The 23398-nt window shown below is 41.5% G+C and overlaps 1 protein-coding gene across 1 annotated transcript in view; it reads left to right on the top strand.

Moving 5' to 3' along the window:
• AP3B1 (adaptor related protein complex 3 subunit beta 1) overlaps positions 1-23398 on the top strand; it is a 364644-nt gene that overhangs the window by 315451 nt on the left and 25795 nt on the right. The window contains exons 25-26 of the mRNA XM_060235861.1: positions 14506-14603; positions 20370-20508. Of these exons, the coding sequence (XP_060091844.1) occupies positions 14506-14603; positions 20370-20508 (237 nt within the window). The remainder of the gene's footprint in view (positions 1-14505; positions 14604-20369; positions 20509-23398) is intronic.

Here is a 23398-nt window from a genome sequence, read left to right as displayed (position 1 = left end):
GCGTTATCGGCCTCTGGGGACCAGTGGAAGGGTTCTTTGGGGCGGAGTAGTTGAGTCAGGGGTGTGGTCAGGGATGCGTAGGCCGGGATGAATTGCCGATAGTAGTTGGCAAAACTGAGGAACCGCTGCAGGTCTTTGCGATTCTGAGGAGCCTGCCAGGTCAGGACCGCTTCTACTTTTTTCGGGTCCATGAGGATCCCCTGCGGTGACACGATGTGCCCAAGGAACTCGACGGAGCGCAGGTCGAAGTCGCACTTCTCCAGCTTGGCGTAGAGACCATGGGCTCGTAGGCGCTGCAGGACCTGGCGGACGTGCTCGGCGTGCTGGGCAGGATTGCGGGAGTAAATTAGGATGTCATCCAGGTATATGATCGCGAAGCGGTCAAGCAGGTCCCGGAATATGTCATTCATGAACCTCTGGAAGACAGCGGGGGCATTGGTCAGTCCGAAGGGCATTACCAGGTGCTCGTACTGCCCGTATCGGGTCCCAAACGCGGTCTTCCATTCGTCTCCGGGCCGTATGCGCACCAAATTGTACGCTCCACGGAGGTCCAGCTTGGTGTAGATTTGGGCCCCCTTTAGGCGATCCAAGAGTTCAGGGATCAGTGGTAGAGGGTACCGGTCGCGGATGGTGATCTTGTTCAGGGCCCGGTAGTCATTGCACAGCCGGAGCTCCCCACTTTTCTTCTTCACGAAGAGCACTGGAGCAGATAGGGGAGAGGTTGAGGGTCGGATGAATCCGCGTTTCAGGTTCTTGTCCAGGAAGTCTCGCAGAGCTGCCAACTCCGGCTCCGACATTGGGTACAGACGCCCCACCGGGAGTGGTGCCCCAGGTACCAAATCAATGGCACAGTCGTAGGGCCGGTGAGGGGGAAGCTGATCAGCTCCTGTCTCTTCAAAGACATCAGCAAAGTCCACATACTTCTGAGGGAGCTGAGGACCACCACTCGGGATGCCAGCTGCTAGAGTGGTGGGAGGAGTCAGATGGGGGCATGGGTCTCGGAAGCGTAGTTCCTGCTGGGCCCAGTCCACGATGGGGTTGTGCAGCTTCAGCCAGGAAAGGCCTAGAATCAGCGGGAAGCGAGGCATGCGGGCGACATCAAACCGCAGCTGTTCTTGGTGCTGCTGGACGTGGAAGGTGATGGGACAGGTCTCCTGGGTGACGGGGCCAGAACGGAGGAGGCGCCCGTCAATAGCCTCCACCAGCGACGGAATCCCTTTTGTCTGCACAGGGATCTGGTGCTGCTTCACAAAGGCGGCATCTATAAAACAGTGGGCCGCTCCCGAGTCCAGCATGGCATACACGAACAGCCAGCGTTCGTCAGGCAGACGGAGTTTGACTGGTAGCAGGAATGGCCCTGGGGTATCAGCCCGCTGTTCGGAGGACCCAGCTAGTCGCCCCAGGCTGGGGGGTCCACTTACGCCTGGGGCTGCCCTTTTGGCGGCGGTGGCAGCGAAGGTCCAGGTATCCGATGCTTAGCAGGGCAGCCAGAGGCATAGTGGCCTGCCGTGCCGCAGTAGAGGCACAGATTCTGCGTGCGGCGTCTGGTCTTTTCCTCTGGGGTCAGGCGGGGTCGAGCAGCTCCAAGCTGCATAGGCTCGTCCTTGGTGCTGGTACTAGCTGGGGACGGGCGAGGAGCCAGGTAGCACGGCACAGGGAGCTGGCGCCCTCTGGTCTTGGCTTGGCGGCGACTTTCCAGGCGGCCATCGATGCGGAGGCAGAGGGTGATAAGTTCTTGGAGCGTGGGTGGCTGCTCCACCCTGGCCAGTTCATCCAGGACCTCCTCTGCCAACCCCTCAGTAAACTGGTCCATCTGGGCAGCCTCATTCCACGCCAAGTCCTGGGTCAGGAGCTTGAATTCAGTGGCATATTGAGCCACCGAGGAGTTGCCTTGTTTCAGTGCCCTGATCTTCCGGTTAGCTGTGGCTGCTTGGACTGGGTTTGAGAAAGCAGCAGACAGGTGGGCCTCAAACCCCTGGTAATCAGTCAGTAGGGGAGAGGACGCGACCAGTAAGGGTGTGGCCCATTTGGCCGCCTGCCCCTTTAACAGACTGATGACGAAACACACCTTGGTTTTGTCATTGAGGAAGTCCCGTGCTCTCAGTTCAAAGTACAGCCGACACTGTGCTAGGAAGGCAGGAAATTCTTCCACGGCACCCCCAAATCTGTCAGGTGGGGGAACTGGGCACTTGGCTGGAGCACTGGCCGCAGGTTGTTGCTGCAAGTGCACTACTGCCTGTGTTAGCTGCTGTACCTGGGCTTGGAGCGCAGCCAGTAGTTCTGTGGTTTCACTTGCTTCAGCATCCATCCTGTGGAGTGGGTGTTTGTCGGTGGAAGCAATCTGTCACGGCTGGGGCCGGGTCAGGCAAAGTCCAGAGGCAGTCCGAGGTCTGTAGCCAGTAAGCAGGAGGGTCCGAGGCGCCAAATCCGAATCACTGTAGAAGTATCGCAGGTCTGAGGTCCAGAAGCCGAGGTCAGGGAGTCCAGAAGTCCAAAGCCAAAGTCAGGGAGTCAGGAACCAAAGTCAAGCCGGAGTGGATGCTAGAATGTCAGGGAGATGACTAGTTGCTTCCACAAAGCTTCCTCCCAAAGCCCACAGCTATATAGCCCTCTGCTGGCTGTTGCCCGTTTGGGCTAATTGCTGGCTCAGGGAGGCAGCCAGGATCCTGTTACCACTCAAGCATCCTTGCTCTTAGAAGGGCCAGAATCCTCTCAGAACTCAGGGCTCAGGGAGCGTCTTGCTTGTGAGCGTGCCGCCCTCCTCCGATCCCTGAGGTCCTGCCGGAGGCGGTCACGCACACGAGCCACCCGAGAGGGCGAGGCAGGGGGGCTGGGATCTTCTCCAGCAGGAGGCAGGGGCACTGGTGCAGGTGGCAGGGGCACAGTTTCCTCATCAGACTCAACTTCCTCTGAAGGGTCCCCAGCACCCATGACACCGGATCTCAATAGGGAGCTGATTCCACCAGGTCGGGGCCAGGACTGAAAAAACCCTGGCCCTAGTTGAAGCGAGGCAGGCATCTCTTGGGCTGGGAATGGCCAAAAGATGGCATATATGGAAGGAGACAGTCCCACAGGTATGTTGGTCCCAGGCCGCATAAGGCTTTAAGTGTAGTTATTTCAGCAAAGTATTTAACTTTTGAGTGTGCTGGAGTTTCAACAAATAAGCCATAAAGTCTTGTGTTTGCCAGATACAAAGCAGTGGTCTGAGGAGCAGCTAGCTTAGAACTGTGCTGATAGAGAAACTGTTGATTTAATTTAAATATCCTGAAAACATGAATGGACAAACTGAGGCAAAATCTCTGAGTAAAGATGCTAAAGATTTTAGACTTAATGTTCTCAAAAGGATGCAGAAGAATTTTGAAGTTCACTATTTCAGGCCTTGACAAATTTTGTTCGGACCTAGGAGCCAGGCCAAAATTTAAAGAACCCAGACTCATTCATACCAAACATATTTTTTCTGTGCCATAATAAACAAGCATAATGTTGTCTCTGAGTTATAAATGAGGTTGCCAGCTGGCTTGGAGAAAAATGTCTTGGCCCTTGGTGTGTTATTTTTCAGCTTATGTTAAATGCTAAGGTAAAGGTAGTCCCCTGTGCAAGTACCAGTCGTTTCCGACTCTGGGATGACGTTGCTTTCACAATGTTTTCACGGCAGACTTTTTATGGGGTGGTTTGCCAGTGCCTTCCCCAGTCATCTACACCAGTGATTTCCAATCTTTTTGGCACCAGGGACCGGTTTTGTGGACGACAGTTTTTTCACAGACCAAGAAGAGGGGGATGGTTTCGGGCAGTGCTCCGTCTAAGCTGTGCAGTCTTGTGAGCCAAAATTCTACTTCTTGAGTTACTGGCATTAAAGTTGTGAGCTACTACATAAATTAGTTTGCTCTGGGGCCATTTTTCCTAAGCTAAGACAAAAATGTGTGAGCCAGAGACTAAAAAACTGTGAGCTAGCTCACACCAACTCAGCTTAGATGGAACACTGTTTCCAGGATGATACAATTGTGCACTTTATTTCTATTATTACATTGTAATATATAATGAAATAATTATACAACTCACGGACCGGTTACTAACAGGCCACGGACCGGTACTGGTCCATGGCCTGGGGGTTGAGGACCACTGATCTACGCTTTCTCCGCAGCAAGCTGGGTACTCATTTTACCGAGTTCGGAAGGATGGAAGGCTGAGTCAACCTCAAGCCGGCTACCTGAACTAACTTCCACTGGGATCAAACTCAGGTCGTGAGCAGAGGACTCCAACTGCAGTACTGCAGCTTTACCACTCTGTGCCATGCTATTATTTCTATAGAAATTAGCTTCTATTGTTGAAACTTTGGTTCTGTTTCCCAGGAGGCTTTAGGACACTTCAGGTGATGTGACCTTCCTGGTACATATAGCACAGTACATGTCTTTTGGCATGTTTATATACTATCAAATTCTAAATAGAGTATCAAAACCTAGCTTCTTGGACTCTCTTGGTCATCCTGCTCTTCCTGAGTTTCCTTGACTCTCTTGACCTGAGAGATAGAAAGGCTGAGCTTTGTTGTGGACATCAGAAATGTGTGTCTGATGCTCATCACAGAGTTGATTGCAGTTACATTATCTCCTATGGATGGAAAAGGGTATTTCGTGTGTGAATTTATTCTTGTTCATTGTTCCGGCCAACCACCTACTTTCTCTGGGTCTAAATGAGAACATCCAAGGATATCCTTTCTCATTCTGAAACTGTTGGGCCATTGCCCATTATTCCCCTCCCTTTTCCAAACTTGGTGGGAATGGGAGTCATAGGGAAAGGTTCTTGCACTCCTAAAATTTCCTAGCAGATAGTTGTAGTAGCAATATTAAGGATAAGATTAGATTTTATTGTGGTTAGACAGACTCATGGAGAAAAGGTCCATCAGTGGTTAATAGCCATGTGATTGAAGGAGCCTCCATATATAGAGGCAGCAAACCTCTGAATACCAATGCTGGGAGGCAGAAGCAGGGGAAAACCCTGTGCCCTGTTTATTTGGTCGTCCAGAACAACTGATTGGCTGCTAGTCTAGATAGACCACTGGTCTGGTCCAATAGGCTCTGCTTGAGACTCCATATAAACATTAACCTGCTGCTCTTATAATAGTATGCTCATCCTGTATTTTGAATAAAATGTAAAACTGATAGAATTCTCAATTTTAAGAAGTGTATGTACTCCTAAAGTTCCCCTTTCTCCATGTGCTAATAGTTCAGTTCCAGACTTAAGCCTCTGAAGGCTGAGGTTCTTTGCAGTGGTGAATATAAGCAATGTAGCATAACACATTGATTTTATGCAGATCATCACCTTTATGTTTTGGGAGGTCTGCTGTATTAGTGATATATAAAAACTGATTACTTTCTCCCACATTGCCTAGTAATTATTATTTTCCTATTAGACAAACAAGAAAGATCAATATGCCTCAACTCCAGACTATGAGTAACGTCACTATAAATAGATTTGCTTCAGACACCAGTGGTATATTCATTTTAATGATTTGGACAATGTGAACCCAATGACACAGCTCAAGCTAAGCATAAGCACTAAGTTGAGAGCTGAAATAAGAAAATAAAATAGTTGCTTTTCTATTTCCCAGTTGCCAGCTGTTTTAACTCTAGCCATTAGAAAAATGAAAAAGTATATATGTGCTCCTGGATGGTATTTTCTGTTATATATGGAAATGCAGCATTCATTTGTTTTAATCATGCATGTATAAAGGAAGTTTCATTTTAAGCTTTTGGCTCTGTGAAAGCTGTAATTGTGAACAGAAATATTTCCCCTATATTTTCTAAATGGGACCCACAAGGAATTTGTTGGGAAGGAGAGAAACTAGTCAGTGGAAGAAGGAGTTTTTTTTTTATCCCATTCCCACTTTAGTTGCTGAGCATATTAATATAACTCAAGGATAAGGCAACTGTTACGGGGCTGTTGCTGCATCCTGTGATTTCTGGGGATGTGGAAACTCAAGAGTCATCTCACATGGTCCTTGTGATGGGTTCAGGACTGAAAAGAGGGAAGCAAGCTGTTTTCATCTCAATTTCCAAAGCATTGTAGCCCCCACAGGAAGTCTGAAGCTTAAATGGAGAGGAGGGAGAAGTTCTACTCCTTTTCACATTTAACCTATAATGGAAGCTTTTTGCTGAAATGAAGCAAAGCAACAGGCCACTTCCTTCTCCTTAGCACTGAACTTAAAGGCCCAGTTGACAATTGTAACAGCACATCACTCTCTGCTGCTTGAGATTTTCACAAGAGCAGTTGGTAGTAGGCTTGTACAACCTCACCCCACAGCAGTTTCAGGGGCCATTATTTTATTTCATTTGTACCCCACCTTTGATCGCAGCGAGGACCCAAAAAGGCTTTCAACATTCTTCCCTCCTCCGTTTTAGCTTCACAACAACCCTTCTAAGAGTGTGTGACTAACCCAAGGACATCCGGCAAGTTTTCATGGCAGAATGGGGAGTCAAACCTAGGTCTCCCAGATCTTAGTCTGACACTATAACCACCACAACCCACTGGCTTCTTACAGAGTAGTACTGTGCCGTTTTGGCTTCCTGCTGTTTCGGCAAGGGTGTATTCTCTACTATAGTTAGAGCTATTTACATATATATGCATGGAAGGTTGCAGATAATATTTTCTATGTTTTCTTTAACAGGATATATTTTTGACCTATAAATGCTAGTATTACTGCTTCAACTCAATCATTTAAGATATTTTTTAAAAATGTGTTTAACAAACACAGAAAAGTATGCATGATATTGGTTTTATACTTAGGGAATGGTACACCTATAAGCCATTTCTGATAGTAATTATTTTCTTACATTGTTCCAAAAGGAGTACTTTGTTTTGCATCAAATGTAATTGATCCTGAAGCAGTGTAATCACAATTACTCAGTTTCTTAATTAGCCTGCCCAAAATCAGAAAATGGAAACCGATCGGCAGTGTTTTAAGTCAATAGCTTTGTAGTAAGGCTTGTGTGGGAAGGGAGATAGTGGTAATGGGTAGATCAATTGGTTTAGATGCCAATCATTGACTGTGTGTTTTGCATAGCAAAATCTACTATTCTTGTAAGGTAGCTTGTGTACTACAGCTAGTGAGTCAATAAAAACAAACTATATAAAGAAAAGACAAACATTGTTAATGAAATATTTTAGTTTGTAATACTTCTTTATGTAAATAATCTGAAATGAGGAGAGATCTAATAAAGAGTTAAAAGCTGCTGAAAGAACTTCCTGGTAAGCACTATTTTTATTAAGCAAAGCTTTCCAAGGAATGCATCTAATTAAGGATAGTAAAGAGAGATTCCTTAATTTGAAGATTGGACATAACAATTGTTTAGCACTCAGGAAGATATTTTCTCTACCTATTTGTAGTAATGTGACCCCTTCACTTTCTTGTGTCAGCTAGCTGAAATAATTTATATTTCAGTTCTACGTAAAACATTGCCTATTTTCCTGCTAAGATAGCTACAAGCTTAGTGAAAAATATCCTTGGACTCTTAAAAATGTGATATTCTGTCTTTTGGGTAACTTGTAAACACAGGCCTGATTGTTGTCATCAGTGTAAATGTAACAATAATTATAACTGACACTAGGCAACAATTAATAAACATTCATTTCCACACTGAAGTTCTGTTAGCTCATGGAGTCCAGATGAAGACCCCGGGTGTTTTTTATTTCTTTGTTTCAATTCATAGAAAATCTTCAACAGTGGTGCAAGCTTCAGAATTGTATTTGGATGCCAAAGGAAGAATAATGCCCTCTACAATTAATGCTAATACCTTCTTATCTTCCCCTCCAAAATCTCTTAAGCACTCTGATGGACTCAAGCCTTAAATTGGTTAGAATAGTGTCTAGGAAGAATAGGAAGATGCTATTCAGCAGTGTGTCCTTAGAAATCCAGAAACAGATTTAAGAGACATTTCTAGTTGTTGATAGATTTCAACTTTAGACTCTTACGTTGATTCTCCAGAGTTCACAAGTGGCTAGGTGTGAAACCTTTCCCTCTCTTAACAAAACTTGAACTCCTTGGAGATACCACAGATTAGAATGGTCAAGGAAAAGTTTGAAAAAAAGGTGGGAATTGGAAAAAAATTGTAATAGTAGTACCAACTGGACCAATAGTTATATCATTAACATTCATTCATCTTTCGTTCAGGTCTGTTATTATAGACCTCAGTTTAAACAATGGCACTGAGTGACTTGTAAATGTCACCATTATTAATCTCAAAAGATCTAAAATAAGTATTCTGTCACTAGTCAAGTTATAGGTAAATAATTCACTGAAAACCAAACAACATTTGCATTAGGGTTGCCAACCCCCAGTTGGGGGCAAGGGATGCCCTGGTTTGGAGGCCCTCCACCCACTTCAGGGTTATCAGAAAGTGGGGGGTGGGGAAGTCCGATGAGCACTCCATTATGCTCTATAGAAACTGGTTCCCATAGGGTATAATGGAGAACTGATTCATGGGTATCTGGGGCTCTGGGGAGGGGGGGGGCTGGTTGTTTAGTTAGAGGCACCAAATTTTAAGCACAGCATTTGGTACCTCTGCTCAAGTTTCAAAAAGACTGGACCAGGGAGTCCAATTCTATGAAGGTGCCCCCATCCTCCATTATTTCCAGTGGAAGAAAGGCATTTAAAAGGAACAGTCCCTTTATAAATGTGATGGTTAGAGCTCCCTTTGGAGTTCATTCATGCTTGTTACAACCTTGGTCCTGGTTCCACCCCCAAAGTCCCCAGATATTTCCCCAGTCAGACCTGGCAACCCTAATCTGCATATATTTAACCTCCTTAATTTCACTGCTTCCCTTTTTATGCATATTCTTTCTTGCCCTTGTCTTGTGCCTCATCTCTCATTGTAGTTCCCTAAATTATAAATATAGTCTACCAACACAAGTTGCAGCAATTGATTGATCATCTCTAGGAAATCCTTGCAGATTATATCTTATCTCTTTGTCAGTGGTTTGGATATCATATTTAAACAACTTGAGAAAATTTATCACCCAGTTCAGAAACTTGTGGTAGGAGTTAGTTGCTGCAGCAGTAACTACTAATATCTGTTTAGTTTTTGGTCTCATTTGGAATGCCTGCATAACCAGAGCTCTGATAGAACAGTCTGTCAGAAGTACCAAGGATGTTATTTGGGACATATTGAGCTGCTCTAATATGCAGAAATTTAATTGTGCCTCATAATCATTCTGGTCTTTCGGAAGAGGACATTTACCAATTCTTTTCATTGGATTGTTAATTCCTGTGAGCCTAAGAGAGAGGGCAGATTAGACATTTGTTTCACATACTTGATTTCTGTTTTCTGTTGTGTTTATGCTGTGGTTCCTTGATTCATTTGCACTTTCAAAGCCCCATTGATTCATGGTCACCAGTGGGGTTCTAACACTTCAAGAATGTTTAGGATTAACAGTATTTTCCCAGAAGGTTTAAGGCAGAGTACTTCAGTGATGCTTCTGTTCAACACATTTGATCAACTTGTGGCTCTAAATCCATGGCTGGTGGAAGTTTTAAGGAAGCAGGTGTTTCCTAATGGCATTCTTTGGCACTCTGATTTTGAAAGTTGTCCCTGTGGGTTGAATCAAAGTAAGCCTTTTGTTTGCTGAAAATAAATTAACCAGGCTGGCAGTTCTTAGCCTAGTAGCCACTGAAACATGGCAATGGTAACAAAGATGTACAAAGTAAGAATGCACATGCACAGTCCATTCAGAATGGTATTTGGTTTTATTTGTATTGAATTAGAAAATCTGACCATTTTTATAATGATTAGCAAAACAGAATTATTTATCATACGTTTTCATTCTGCCCTTTCTCCCAGTGGCTACATCAGTTTCTCTTCTTCCATTTTATTCTTACATCAATCTTGTATGAAAAGTTAGGCTAAGAGATACCAGCTGGCACAAAGATTATCCAGCAAGCTTCATGGAGTGGGATTTGAACCTCAATCTGTCTAAAACTTTAACTGTTACACCAAGCTAGATCTCAACTAATATTACAATTAGAATTGTAGTATTAATTGTAGTATTGTAGTATAGAATTGTAGTATCAACTAATTGTAGTATAGAATTGTAGTATCAACTAATATTACAATTAGAATTGCTGGGCACTTAAATATAATGCTGTTTAATGGTCACAATCTTGGCCAGTTGTTCCATAGACAGTCTGGTAGATTTGACCTTGGAGATATGAGCTTATATGCTAGGTCAGTTGAACAGTTTTCTGAGTAGCCTTAAGCAAGATGCTTTGGTCTCCATTCCCTGTCTGCAAAATATCAACAGTACTAAAGTTTATTCTACCATAACAAGATTTTCAGATTGTGGGGGGGAAATGAAGGGTAGAGTTAAGGAAAATTTAAATTTCAAGCAAACATGAGAAGAATTCCTGCCAGCAGTGTTATAACATGTAAATATTGGAGTCTGTTTAGCCAGTCCCATCGAGTTTTCATTATTTGGATACCAGATTTCAGGCTCCCCCCCGCCAATTTTTAAAACATTTATATAGGAAAATATTTATCAGTTCATTTAGATATGACTTTTAAGACTTGGATGGCCTAGGTTAGCCCTATCTCATTAGATCTCAGAAGCTAAGCAGCCGGCCCTGGTTAGTATTTAGATAGGAGAGCACCAAGGAATTCCAGGGTTGCTATGCAGAGGCAGAGAATGGCAAGTCACCTCTGAACATCTCTTGCTTGAAAACCCTATGGGGTTGCCATAAGTTGGCTGCAACTTGACAGCACTTCCCACCACCACTTCATATTCATTTGGTGGTTCATTTGTGCGTCATCTGATAGTTAGGCAGCTATTCTCTTAAGGGCTCACTGCAGACAAAACTTTAAAGCAGGGCTTAGGGACATACCACCAAACAAGCTAGAAGGGAAGGAAACTCTAAATACTCTAGTATTCTAAATACTAATAGCTCATAGGTTCCCACTATAGGTCAAGTATTTCTGAGTGTGCTTTGCTGGGGATGAATGCTATCAAATTACCTGAAACATTCTCCCTCCCATCATGTCACCATGATGGCTCCTCAACCCCATTTTCTCTTGAATTCCCAATTCAGTTGCCTATCAAGAAACACCTTTATAGTTGTCTTATGCAGAGTTTCTCAGAAAAAGAATATGTCATTAGAACAGGAAGGTTTTACTACAATCAGACATCACAATGACCTGTGGTTGCTTTAACTCTGGTTAAATACATAAGAACATAAGAGAAGCCATGTTGGATCAGGCCAACGGCCCATCCAGTCTAACACTCTGTGTCACACAGTGGCAAATTTTTTTATATATACACACACACTGTGGCTAATAGCCACTGATGGACCTGTGCTCCATATTTTTATCTAAACCCCTCTTGAAGGTGGCTATACTTGTGGCCGCCGCCACCACCTCCTGTGGCAGTGAATTCCACATGTTAATCACCCTTTGGGTGAAGAAGTACTTCCTTTTATCCGTTTTAACCTGTCTGCTCAGCAATTTCATCGAATGCCCACGAGTTCTTGTATTGTGAGAAAGGGAGAAAAGTACCTCTTTCTCTACTTTCTCCATCCCATGCATTATCTTGTAAACCTCTATCATGTCACCCCGCAGTCGACGTTTCTCCAAGCTAAAGAGTCCCAAGTGTTTCAACCTTTCTTCATAGGGAAAGTGCTCCAGCTCTTTAATCATTCTAGTTGCCCTTTTCTGGACTTTCTACAATGCTATAATATCCTTTTTGAAGTGCGGCGACCAGAACTGCACACAGTACTCCAAATGAGACCGCCCCATCGATTTATACAGGGGCATTATGATACTGGCTGATTTGTTTTCAGTTCCCTTCCTAATAATTCCCAGCATGGCATTGGCCTTTTTTATTGCAAACGCACACTGTCTTGACATTTTCAGTGAGTTATCTACCACGACCCCAAGATCTCTCTCTTGGTCAGTCTCTGCCGGTTCACATCAACTTGTATTTGTAGCTGGGATTCTTGGCCCCAATGTGCATTACTTTGCACTTGGCCACATTGAACCGCATCTGCCACGTTGACGCCCACTCACCCAGCCTCAACAGATCCCTTTGGAGTTCCTCACAATCCTCTCTGGTTCTCACCACCCTGAACAATTTAGTGTCATCCGCAAACTTGGCAACTTCACTGCTCACTCCCAACTCTAAATCATTTATGAACAAGTTAAAGAGCATGGGACCCAGTACCGAGCCCTGCGGCACCCCACTGCTTACCGTCCTCCACTGCGAAGACTGCCCATTTATACTCACTCTCTGCTTCCTATTACTCAGCCAGTTTTTGATCCACAAGAGGACCTGTCCTTTTACTCCATGACTCTCAAGCTTTCTAAGGAGCCTTTGATGAGGAACTATATCAAAAGCTTTCTGGAAGTCAAGGTAAACAACATCTATCGGGTCTCCTTTGTCCACATGTTTGTTCACCCCCTCAAAGAAATGTAACAGGTTAGTGAGGCAAGATCTTCCCTTGCAGAACCCATGCTGAGTCTTCCTCAATAACCCGTGTTCATCAATGTGCCTACTCATTCTGTCCTTGATAATGGTTTCTACCAACTTTCCCGGTATTGAAGTCAGACTGACTGGCCTGTAATTTCCCGGATCTCCTCTAAAACCCTTTTTAAAGATGGGGGTGACATTTGCTACCTTCCAGTCCTCAGGAACGGAGGCAGATTTCAATGAAAGATTACAGATTTTTGTTAGAAGATCCACAAGTTCAACTTTGAGTTCTTTCAGAACTCTCGGATGTATGCCATCCGGACCCGGTGACTTATTAGTTTTTAATTTGTCTATCAGTTGTAGGACCTCCTCTTTTGTCACCTCAATCTGACTCCGGTCTTTCAACACCCCTTCCAAAATTAGTGGTTCTGGGGTGGGCAAAAAGTTCTCGTCTTCACATCTACACGCTGATCTACACGCTGATGTGTGACATATGTACCAGACATAAGCAAAAAACCCAACAACACCCAGTTGTGTGTGCTCTATTATTTCTGGTTACTTATATATTTTAGATTTTGGTCTGGTCTACATACAAATAGATACATTTACATTCCTAACATTCTTGACAATTTTGATATTTCTGATGTTAGGTCATTGTAAGTAAGCATAAACATTTTGAACATATGCTACTTAATTCTGTCTCTTAATTCTTTTGGACTTTATCACTTAGCCTTTAAAGTTTTGCTGTCTAATTCTGGTCAGTATATGCAAAAAAAAACATTCCATTTTTCTTGAAATTCAGATTCTGGTCTATTGTGCAGGTAAGATGTTAGCTTTACCATGATCATATAATCAGTTCGTTTATTTTTCAAATCAATCAGTTCTGGGCATGTTTCAGCTTTCCATTTTGATGCAAGTACCACTCTTGCTGCCATCACCATATATTTAAATAGTTCATTATGAATTTTTGATACATTAGATGGTACTATGTTTAATAACATTTTTTTTAATTCATCAGAAAGTTGACTTTCAGTATCTTTTGTATTTCTTTGCGGATCTTTATCCAATATCTTTTAGGTTTGTTACAAGACCACCACATATGATAGAAGGTTGGGTTTGTTCTCTTGCATTTCCAACATCTGGCATTGTGGCATTATTTGCTTTTGCAGTTTCTTTGGGTGTGAGGCACCATTTGAAGAACATTTTATACCAGTTCTCTCTTAGCACTTGAGATTCAGTAAACTTGATTTCTTTTGTCCATAAGTTTTCCCACTGGCAGAGATATTCCCTCCAAAGTCGATCATGTAGTTGTTCACTTGCTCTGTTTCTGCTTCATATTGCAATAACATTTTATATATTTTCATCTTGCCCTGTAGTGTCCAGCCAGCCTATTAAGATCTTCCTTTCAAGTGCTGCTTTCTGAGTCCTGCCTTCAGAAGTGGGGCAAGTGGCAACTAGAGACAGGGCATTTTCAGAGGTGGCACCTCAGCTTTGGACACTCTGCCTCTTGAGAATTACCTGGCACCTACTATACTATCTTTTAGATGCCATGTCAGATGTTCTTTTCATCTGTGCTTTTAACTAAGGCGTTCTGCCATTTTGCTGTTTTATCATCTGCTTCTGGTCTGAAGACTTTTTAATGGAAATGTTTAGGGTACTCAGTGGTTGTTTTATGCTATTTTATGCAACTGGCTTGTTTTGAAAATTTATGATGTTCTTATGCTTTTATGGTATTTATCTGTAAGTCACCTCAAGTGGTGATCTAGAGAAGTGACATATAAATTTCCTAAATAAATAAATAATGTCTTATAAATGCTATTATGTTTCGTGGCAGTCTGTGGCTCTGCCTCATTTCATGATGTGTAAAAGTGTGCTCTATTTCACAGGACTGTTGAGATAGGTTATCTAAGACATGCTGAATAACTTGTGTACTCTGCTTAAAATTAAAATGAGGCATGTCAGTTGTTGATGATCTTTTAAGTTCTTTTAAACATCATACTTTGTAATAGTTTTGTAAAATACAAAACAACTTACTACTTTCTCTGCATTTTCTTTTCTCAGTACAAAGGATGACCAGTTCAGTGTTAATATTCAGCCTCCTGTTGGAGAGTTACTTTTACCAGTCACTATGTCAGAAAAAGACTTTGAAAGAGAAAAAGGTGAGAAATAAATTTGAACTTGAACCTGAATGTGCTGGAAATACTGTAAAAAATTAATTTATTGTAAATTCTATTAGCAACTTTTTCCAGTCTGACTTTAGTGTTTCAGTCTAAGGAGTATCCCAAAAACTGAGACACAGGCTGTACTCAAATGTCATGATAAACCACAGTTTATAAAAGATGATTTGATTAAACTCTGGTTGAATGTGATGCCATGATGCAGACTGTGCCACAAACTATCCTCCTTTGGTGGATGCGATTCTTACCTATGTTTGTACCTTGCTTGTTAACTGTGGTTTGTTGTGATATGAATGCAGAAATTCTAGTTTGTTTGGTAGCACATAGATAGAAAAGCCTAGACAACCAAAAATCATTTTCAGTTGTATTCAGCTGTTATTGGAGCTCTCTCCCTCCTTCCCTGCTTCCTTTCGCTTTGTCACCATACCTCTCCTCGCCATTATTTGATGACTTCACCAATACGTTTCAGATTCAGCCTATCCCCACTCAATTAAAAATTGTGGGAGGGGCTATTTTGTTTCAGTCTACAATTTACAACATACATTGAAGTGGCTGGACAAAAAGCAGGAGGATGGCTTATGAATGGCAAGAAATAGTTTGTGTGTGTGGCTTATAATTTTGAGTAAAGAAATTCAGGGATTGAATTAGCTGGACAAATGAAGGCAGAGAGTCTGACAATCCTGAGCCAAAAGACTAGGCTTTTCCTGGTTGTCTTCTCTTCCCACCCCAGCATTCCCCTCTCCCCATTTATTGCTGTATGCACAGTGAGGCTTTGCTGAACAGCCTAACAATATCAGGAATCTTGGAGGCATTTAGGGATTCTCTTTGGAAGCAGGAAAGGAAATACTTTGCAGACTAACTGGAACTTACTGGTCTGTTATGCATATCCAATAAAGTATCCAAGTTTTGTACAAGAAATTGTCATTTTAACAAACCACAGTTTATTGTGATGTTGGAGTGCAGTATATGTTTCACTGATAGCTGGAAACTAATCAGTGCGTTAGAAACATAAACAGACCTGTGTTTGGTCCTGGGAATTATGGTTTCCTACAGAAATGCACTAATGCATTTCACATTAGTACTAATGGCTAGAACACTGGTCTAACCCACTCTAAGAAATAATTCAAACATATATTAATATTTTGCTTTGTTTTCTATGCTTCCGTCTAAGGCTTTTGTATATAGCTAATACACTTTGTCCCATTATATTAAAATTCATTAGTGTTGCCTGTCTCTCCAAATAGCAATTTTTAATATGACATTCTTCATTTTCCTCTTTGAAAAGAAGCATGATATTGTTACTTATTTAGTTGCCACACTTGTTTTTATGTCCTTTTAAAACTGTAGAAGTCTCTTGACTTTGCATGACCTATCATCAAATATATGTGAAAGGACCTTCCATAGAATAAATGTTTTTGTAAAATGCTTTATGTAGGTGCTGTGTCTAAAACTTGAAGGCCAAGTAGCGAACTGTTTTTTGTTTCTAATTATTTTACTCTTAAATTTCAGAGTATTTTCTCATTTCCATTCCCTTTTTAATCTGGGGTATCTTCTTGTTTAGAAACCTCAAAGACCCTCATGCATTTGTCAAGGCAGTTAGGAAAATACCACAATAAAGCTTTATATGCTTAATGATTATGTTTGTGTCTCTTCGTTCCCTGGTGCTTTTCTGGTTTCAAATAAGCCACAAGATAGCAGTTAGTACATTTACATTATTTTCTCATTGTTGATCCCTGCAATAAAAAGTAAAGATAGTGATTTAGTTTTCTTAACCAACTAATAATTATGTGCTGTTCTTACTCTTTGCTGGCTAAAGCCTGCTTTACACGTGCTCAGCAAACCAAGGTGAGTGAATGACTGCGGCTTTGTCATATTTTGTGTTTTTCCTCCTCCTTTCTTTTCAGTTGTCATATAACAGTGCAATTTTAAGTAAAACTGGATGTTGCACTCTGCCTCTCCCTCTCCCATTTTAGAGTATGCTTGCTTACTTGGTATTTTGATTGAGTTTTGTATGCTTAGCTGTGACTGAGAGCTTTTTTCCCGTGACCGGCCATTCAGAACTATGAGTGCATAGAAGAAGTGCACTTTGAGAATTGCAGTGGTCCTCTGTGGAGTTGTTGCCAAAATTCCTTTTTCTTCTGCCATTTTACTTCTGTGGTTGTTGATTATTTGTCTGAATAAATCTGGCAGCTGTTTGCTATGTTTAATAGAGCAGAAAGGCTACTCTGAATAAAGCTATTTGAAAATTTGTTTATATGAAGTATTTGTAAATCCGTGAAGGTCTCTTGGCATTTCACTATTGCTCTTTCTGTCTTCCCGAATTCATTCTTTGATGTAGGACTGATGTTGGCAAATTTACCATAGGTTTAAAGGCTTTCTCTTTAGTATCTTCTAAGTTAAATGTTTCAACTGTTTTAGAAAATTCATGATAATAGAAATCTCAATTTTCAACTATACATATTTCCTAAAGAACATCTTAGAATATTTTATGAGAATATTCTCTCAATACAAATGAATGTCCTCTATTTTCTGTTGTCAGAACTTTAGTGGGGTTAAAATTCAAGCCAGCTAAGAACCTTACAGTGCCTGATTCTTTCGTGTGTCTAACTTGATCTCCTTATTACAACTACATGTGTTTTTATTAATATTGTTCATAGTTTTTTCTTTCATATGCAAAATGCCTGAAACTTTCACATATAGAGGTGTTTTTAAATAAATGAAGATAGTGGATAAGGAGACATAGATTTCAAAAGCAGAAATACCCTTTAAATAATCAATAATGAGAGCTGAGGAAATAAAAATCAATAATGAGCACTAAAGGAAAATGTAACTACAGTGTGATGTTTTGGGTGCTGTCCCCCCCCCCCTGCCCCTAGAGTTGTGCAAAGCCAGTGGGAAACAAACTGCTGAATATTCATGCTTGTTAAAGTTTTCTGCAGCAGCCGCTACAAGATGGAAAGCTGTATTTATGTGCATGCTGTGAATGTTATGTTAAGCCTTGCCATGCTGTTTTCAGTAGATCCTCAATTGGGAAGTGGAGAGACCTCTTTCAGGGTAATTTACTCCCTATCCTGATATTTGTAAACTATGGTTAACTAATTTTGCTCTTTGGGACACTGTAGTTTCTACTTATTTTTTTACATTACTGATTTTACTTACTACTTACTAAATTTATCTTATTTTTCCTGTGCTTCTGGGTGGGGGGGTGGGGGGGATAGAGAGGTAAGTTAGTTGCCCAGTGACACTGGTGACAGTTTTGTTTCTGTAATAAAAAATGTTACATTGCCCATCTTATTTTGTGCAACCTTAATTTTGTACAAACATCGTTTTTGTAATTGTTAGAGTAATGCCACATATTTATACTTCGAACAGTTTTCTTGGATACTTGAGAATATATTTAAAACAGCCTTGTAATTAGGTATTAACATTTTAGATATTAACTTTACAAAAAAATTCACATAGCTAAATTATCTCTTCTATGTGTGTGTTTTTTTCAAAGATAAAATTTTAGTAATTTAAATTGACAAGTTTAAGTACTCCTGACAGGCTTTAATTTGGGGGAAGCTTTGTCTTTAAAAATAACCAGCAAACCCTTACAAAATGTTTACTTTATTTTATCACTGTTTATACTTACAACATTTTCTGCCTTTCTAACAAGCAAGGTGCTAATTCTTTAAATGGTCAGACATTCACTGTTTTCTGGCCCTTACCCTACCACAAGCAATCATATTTGATGCCCCTTAATTAGAACACCTTTTTTTCTTTTCAGGTTCTTTTCCACCTCAGCAATCGAGACAATACATTTGCTTACCATGCTAAGTGTTCTTTTGCATGTAAATTAATCTTGATTCAGTTTACACTGTCATGCTGAGTGGTACAAATTGCCTATAACAATAAAACAGCATGAGTTAAAAATAAAAGGGGGGGTGGTAAGGCAGATTGAATGTGTGCCTTACTTGATAGGATGTTACTTTGCTTTATGCCAATACATTAGTCAACGATAATGAATCTTCTGTTCTGAAAAGCATGGTTTAGTTGATTTTTTTAATTTTACTTCAATGGAGCAGTACCTTGTCTTTATAGAACAAGTTAGACAAACCATTAATGACAAGAGTGTTAAGGTTAAATATGAAGCAATGCATTCAGTTCTGTGAGCACTATCCATCTTTCCATTTACAGGAGCTTGACAAAAGTACTGGCTTTGTACAACATTTCTTTTAATTACATGCTGCGGGGAAACAGGCTTTTAACATAAACATAGTTGCATTCATTTATTCAGCATTTGCTCTTCAATAGAGCTTAATGGAGAAGGTTTAAATCCTTAATGAGTACACACATCTCTCAGCAGTGTTATGTCAGTCCTGTGCTTTGCTTAAAAGCAGCCTAAGATGGCTTATATACCTTTTTTCAAAGCATTTTCCTAATGTAAAATTTAAACCATCAGTAACTGAATGTACTGTTCCCAGCTAAAGATGTTTTTTTTAAAAAAGCTAATCATGACTTCCTTGAATAAATCATATTCTGCAATAAACCTGTACTAGATTCTTTTCAGTACCATTTGTGCTATAAATCTTTATTTTAGAATTATACTAGACCAGTTAAAGCATCATAATAATCTTACAGAGATGCATGTTGTACTTGTCATGCTTAACAATACTCCTTATTACTTGCCTGTGCAAGACAGATCTAACTGCCTTTTTGGGTGGGGATTATATGTGCTTGTTGAGCACCAGCATCCTGATCCCTTGCCTGTTTGCACACCAAAGTCCTGTGATACCTTAACAGATTGTGGTATGACATTTAAAACCCTGACCTGTATGGTCCAGGCTAGCGCGATCTCATCAGATCTCAGAAGCCAAGCAGGATTGGCCTGTTTGGAAAGGAGACCACCAAGGAAGTCCGGGGTCTGGATGCAGAGGCAGGCAATGGCAAACCACCTCAAATGTCTCTTGCCTTGAAAACCCTACGGCATCACCATAAGTCACCTGTGACTCAATGGCAAAAATAAATAAAATATTAGGTTTAAGCTTCTTTTGTTAGGCTTAACTTCTTCATCAAATGCATATTTACAGCAGATGCTGACTTCTTTGAAGTATGTTATGCCCTGAATTTTGCCTTTGGTGTATTTTTTAATGGTACAGTTATTGGTTTAATGTTTTATTCAAACTCCTACACTGTATTGCATTAAATTTGCAATAATCCTAATGCGTTAAATTTGTCAAATGCTAAATATTGATCAATTTTATTTTTGGCTGTTAAATGGCCTGAAAATAATAATTCTCAGTTCCTCGGCATTCAGAAAGGGGAGCTGCTAAAATTAAGACATTGCCTTAAAATTAATTTATTAGTAGCATTATCAGCATGTGATTAAAAGGAAAACTGAAAGTGTTTTATGCGTTTAGTAAATGAACAGTGTAAGACAATTTTATATTGTTTATTCTACCAATGTATGTTTGTACATAGTCAGTACATGATATTTGTGCAATTTGTAATTTTAGTTATATACTGTACATAGGTAACCATCCACATGCTGGATATTTTTGTTTTCTATACAGAGATCTTAAGTTTTGAGGAGGCCTTTAAGCATATGCATTTCAAAATTCCAGATTACTTGACTTTGTATTCATATATAAACCATATTTAATATATGTTTGGAGGTGGCTTCATCTATTATAAGTGAAATACTGCTGCTGTCAGTTTTTTTCTTTATGAAATTGATTACATGGATTGTATCTTTTACTACTTCAGGAAGGCTGACTGGCATGAATGAAACATCTATCACGGTGACTGTTGCACCACAGAACTCCACTCGTCTTGTAATATTGCAAAAGGTGATAAACATAGCAAACCTTGGTGTCGTTCCTTCTGGTGAAGATAACATACACAGGTAAAGTAACTGCGGAGATTTCCTGTATGAACATACTTCCATTGAACTCTATCGAACCAACTGCAAGTAGAGTGCCACTCATAGACAAAGCTTTTCCAGCATCCACTTCAGCCTCTCCCAAAACATGGCCCCTGACATTCAGGAGAATAGTGTTGAGCATGTGAGGGTTATAGTGGGATGAAGTAAGACTAATTGATTTTGGGTATTCAACCTCATCCCAAAGTTATTGGGTTCTCATTATTTTAAATTTTCATCATTTCAATATTACTGCATATACATTTTAATGAAGATTTTTATTTTCTTATTAGCATATTGTGAATGCAAACGAGGTAAAGATTCACTCAAGTAAAAATGTGAATAAAACGTAATTAGAACTCTTGTAATAAAAAAACAACATTTTAGTTTGCCATGAAGGGGGTTGTGGTTTGTTTATATTTTGGTAAATTCATAGTTATATATTGGGGGTCTATGAAAAATTGTAGAGGCATCAGTTTTGGGGAAAATTTTCCCCAACCCATATCTTCCCATTCTAGATACTATAGTTGCATTTAGAAGTCACCATAAACTGATTTATTTAAACCATATGTCGCACAAATCCTGGATAGTCTGCTAGAGATATATAAGGCCACCGTTTGTTCATAAATCACATTTAGCCTACCGCTTAATTCCTTTCCCCCCTTTCAGCAGAATCCCTGAATGCTAACCCAAGCTTCCGTATGTTGTTTAGCTCCTGGCAAAGCCTCCCTGTATATGAAACGATTGGTTGCCTACAGCAGTGGCCCTCAACCTTTTTGCCACCAGGGATCGGTTTTGTGGAAGACAGTTTTTCCACGGACTGTGGGGCAGCGGCACTGGGGGTTTTACCACCCCAGGCTGCCCCCTTGCCCCATCCCTGCTCCCCATGGGGGGGAGGACTGGGGCTGTTTCTGCTGCCTCCCTGCTAGGTGGCCAGGTAGCAAAAGGCCAATCTCCCTCCTCTTCCCATTTAAAGACCCCCATTTAAACACACACACGAAGGTTACATAAGATGAGCTCCCGACTACTACTTGTTTTGAAAAGCAACCTTCAGTTTGTTTTAAACCTTCACATTAATTGGAGATCAAATAAGTGGTTCATGTTTTGCCACATGTTAATGAGGGGTAGGCTAAGGTCACAGCAGCACTACCCCTTCTGCCGGCTCAAGACCCAGGCAGATGAAAAAGGTCGTGTAGCCTTGCTCTGAGGCTGCCTCCCCTGCAAGGGGAGGAAGCTTTGGAGCAAGGTCACGCTGCCTGCTTCATCCGCCCGGGTCCCGGGCTGGCAGAAGGGTGTGGCAGGGCTGCTCTGCCTCGCTCCGAGGCTGCCTTCCTGCCTCAGAGTAAGGCCATGATGCCTCTTTTGTCTGCCCTGATCCTGGGCAGGCGAAAGGGGCAGTGGGTCTCTGCCTCGCTGTCAAGCAGGCGGATTCAATGACGAGTCGAAGTTGATACAAAGACTACGTTTATTGATAGACCGCTACTTTGGCTCAAGCCTTGGCTTGAGAAGAATGAAACCAATACATCGATACACAAGTTTTAAGATACACTTCAAAGGTATTTCTACGGGGACGGGAAGCAGGGGAGTGTTCACACATAAAGTATCAAAACTACATACATTCCCAGGGCATTATCAGGCATTCGGCCTTGCATTGCCCAGATGGCACTTCCTCCCACAGGAGGATTCATGGGAAGGTGCTGATTGCTTTGGTCCCTGTAATTAACAGTCATAAAAACAAAGAGGGGCCAGGAAAGGCTAATAAACTAGCAGCATTTGGTTCTGTATGATCTTACCCAGGCCTGCTTGTGTCAGACCAGAAACCCATCAGTTATTGACCAGAATTAGCCATGCTTGACACTTGCTCCATGGCCCAGTTTCTAGCAGGCCACGGACCAGTACGGATCCGCGGCCCGGTGGTTGGGGACCCCTGCCTACAATAAATAGGCAGGGAGAAGTCTTGGGCAAGGAAAGGCTCCTCTTTCACACTCTCCACGAACATTAATCAGCCCCCCTTTCTTTCTAGCCACTGCTCTACTATTATGCTTATACACAAATAATGAAGGCAAATAATGTTGCCACCAATCCCAAATCATCATCTTTATTCATTTTTTTTTAATATTCACTTGTATTACCAAAGCAAAAACCCAGGAAGGAAAAAAAGGTGCTGTGATTTTAAATACTGTGAGAGAGCTTGTATCACTGGCCTTTAAAACCAATGTGTCATCTCTCTAGTCCTCCCCCCGCCCCACTTGCATGCAGTATGAATTTCCCCCCTTAGTTTTAATGGTCTTTGTCAAAGTCATTGTTCATATCCTGAGGTTGCAGTTGTCTGCAAAAGAGCCAGTTTGGAATAGTGGTTACATGTGTGGACTTTTATCTGGGAGAACCGGGTTTGATTCCCCACTCCTCCACTTGCACCTGCTGGGTCAGCCATAGCTCTTGTAAGATTTGTCCTTGGAAGGGCAGCTGCTGCAAGAGCTCTCTCAGCCCCATCCACCTCACAGGGTGTCTGCTGTGGAGGGGCGGAGGTAAACAAGATTGTGACCACTCTGAGATTCAGATTATAGGGCAGGATATAAGTCCAATATCTTCTAACACTGCCATCCCTTGCAGTGTCAGGATTATAAAGTTAAGTCACACCATTGGCTTCAAGGAATTAAACTCTGCCTAATGTACAAGGAGAGACAAGGATGAGGGTTGCCAATGCAAACCAACAAGAATGTCCAGATAACCTCCAAATCCCTCATAGATGGCTGTGAATACAACATTCAGGGCACGAGGATGGAGCCTAGGAAAACAGAGTCCTTTTTACTAGTTCTACAGTGAAAACAGCACCATGGTGTGTTCTGCCACCGGTTTTCAGTGCCCCCCAAAT

The sequence above is a fragment of the Heteronotia binoei genome, chromosome 4, assembly GCF_032191835.1.
Source record: "Heteronotia binoei isolate CCM8104 ecotype False Entrance Well chromosome 4, APGP_CSIRO_Hbin_v1, whole genome shotgun sequence".
Taxonomy (NCBI): domain Eukaryota; kingdom Metazoa; phylum Chordata; class Lepidosauria; order Squamata; family Gekkonidae; genus Heteronotia; species Heteronotia binoei.
Note: the sequence above shows the minus strand (reverse complement) of the source record. Positions and strands in the feature narration are given on the sequence as shown.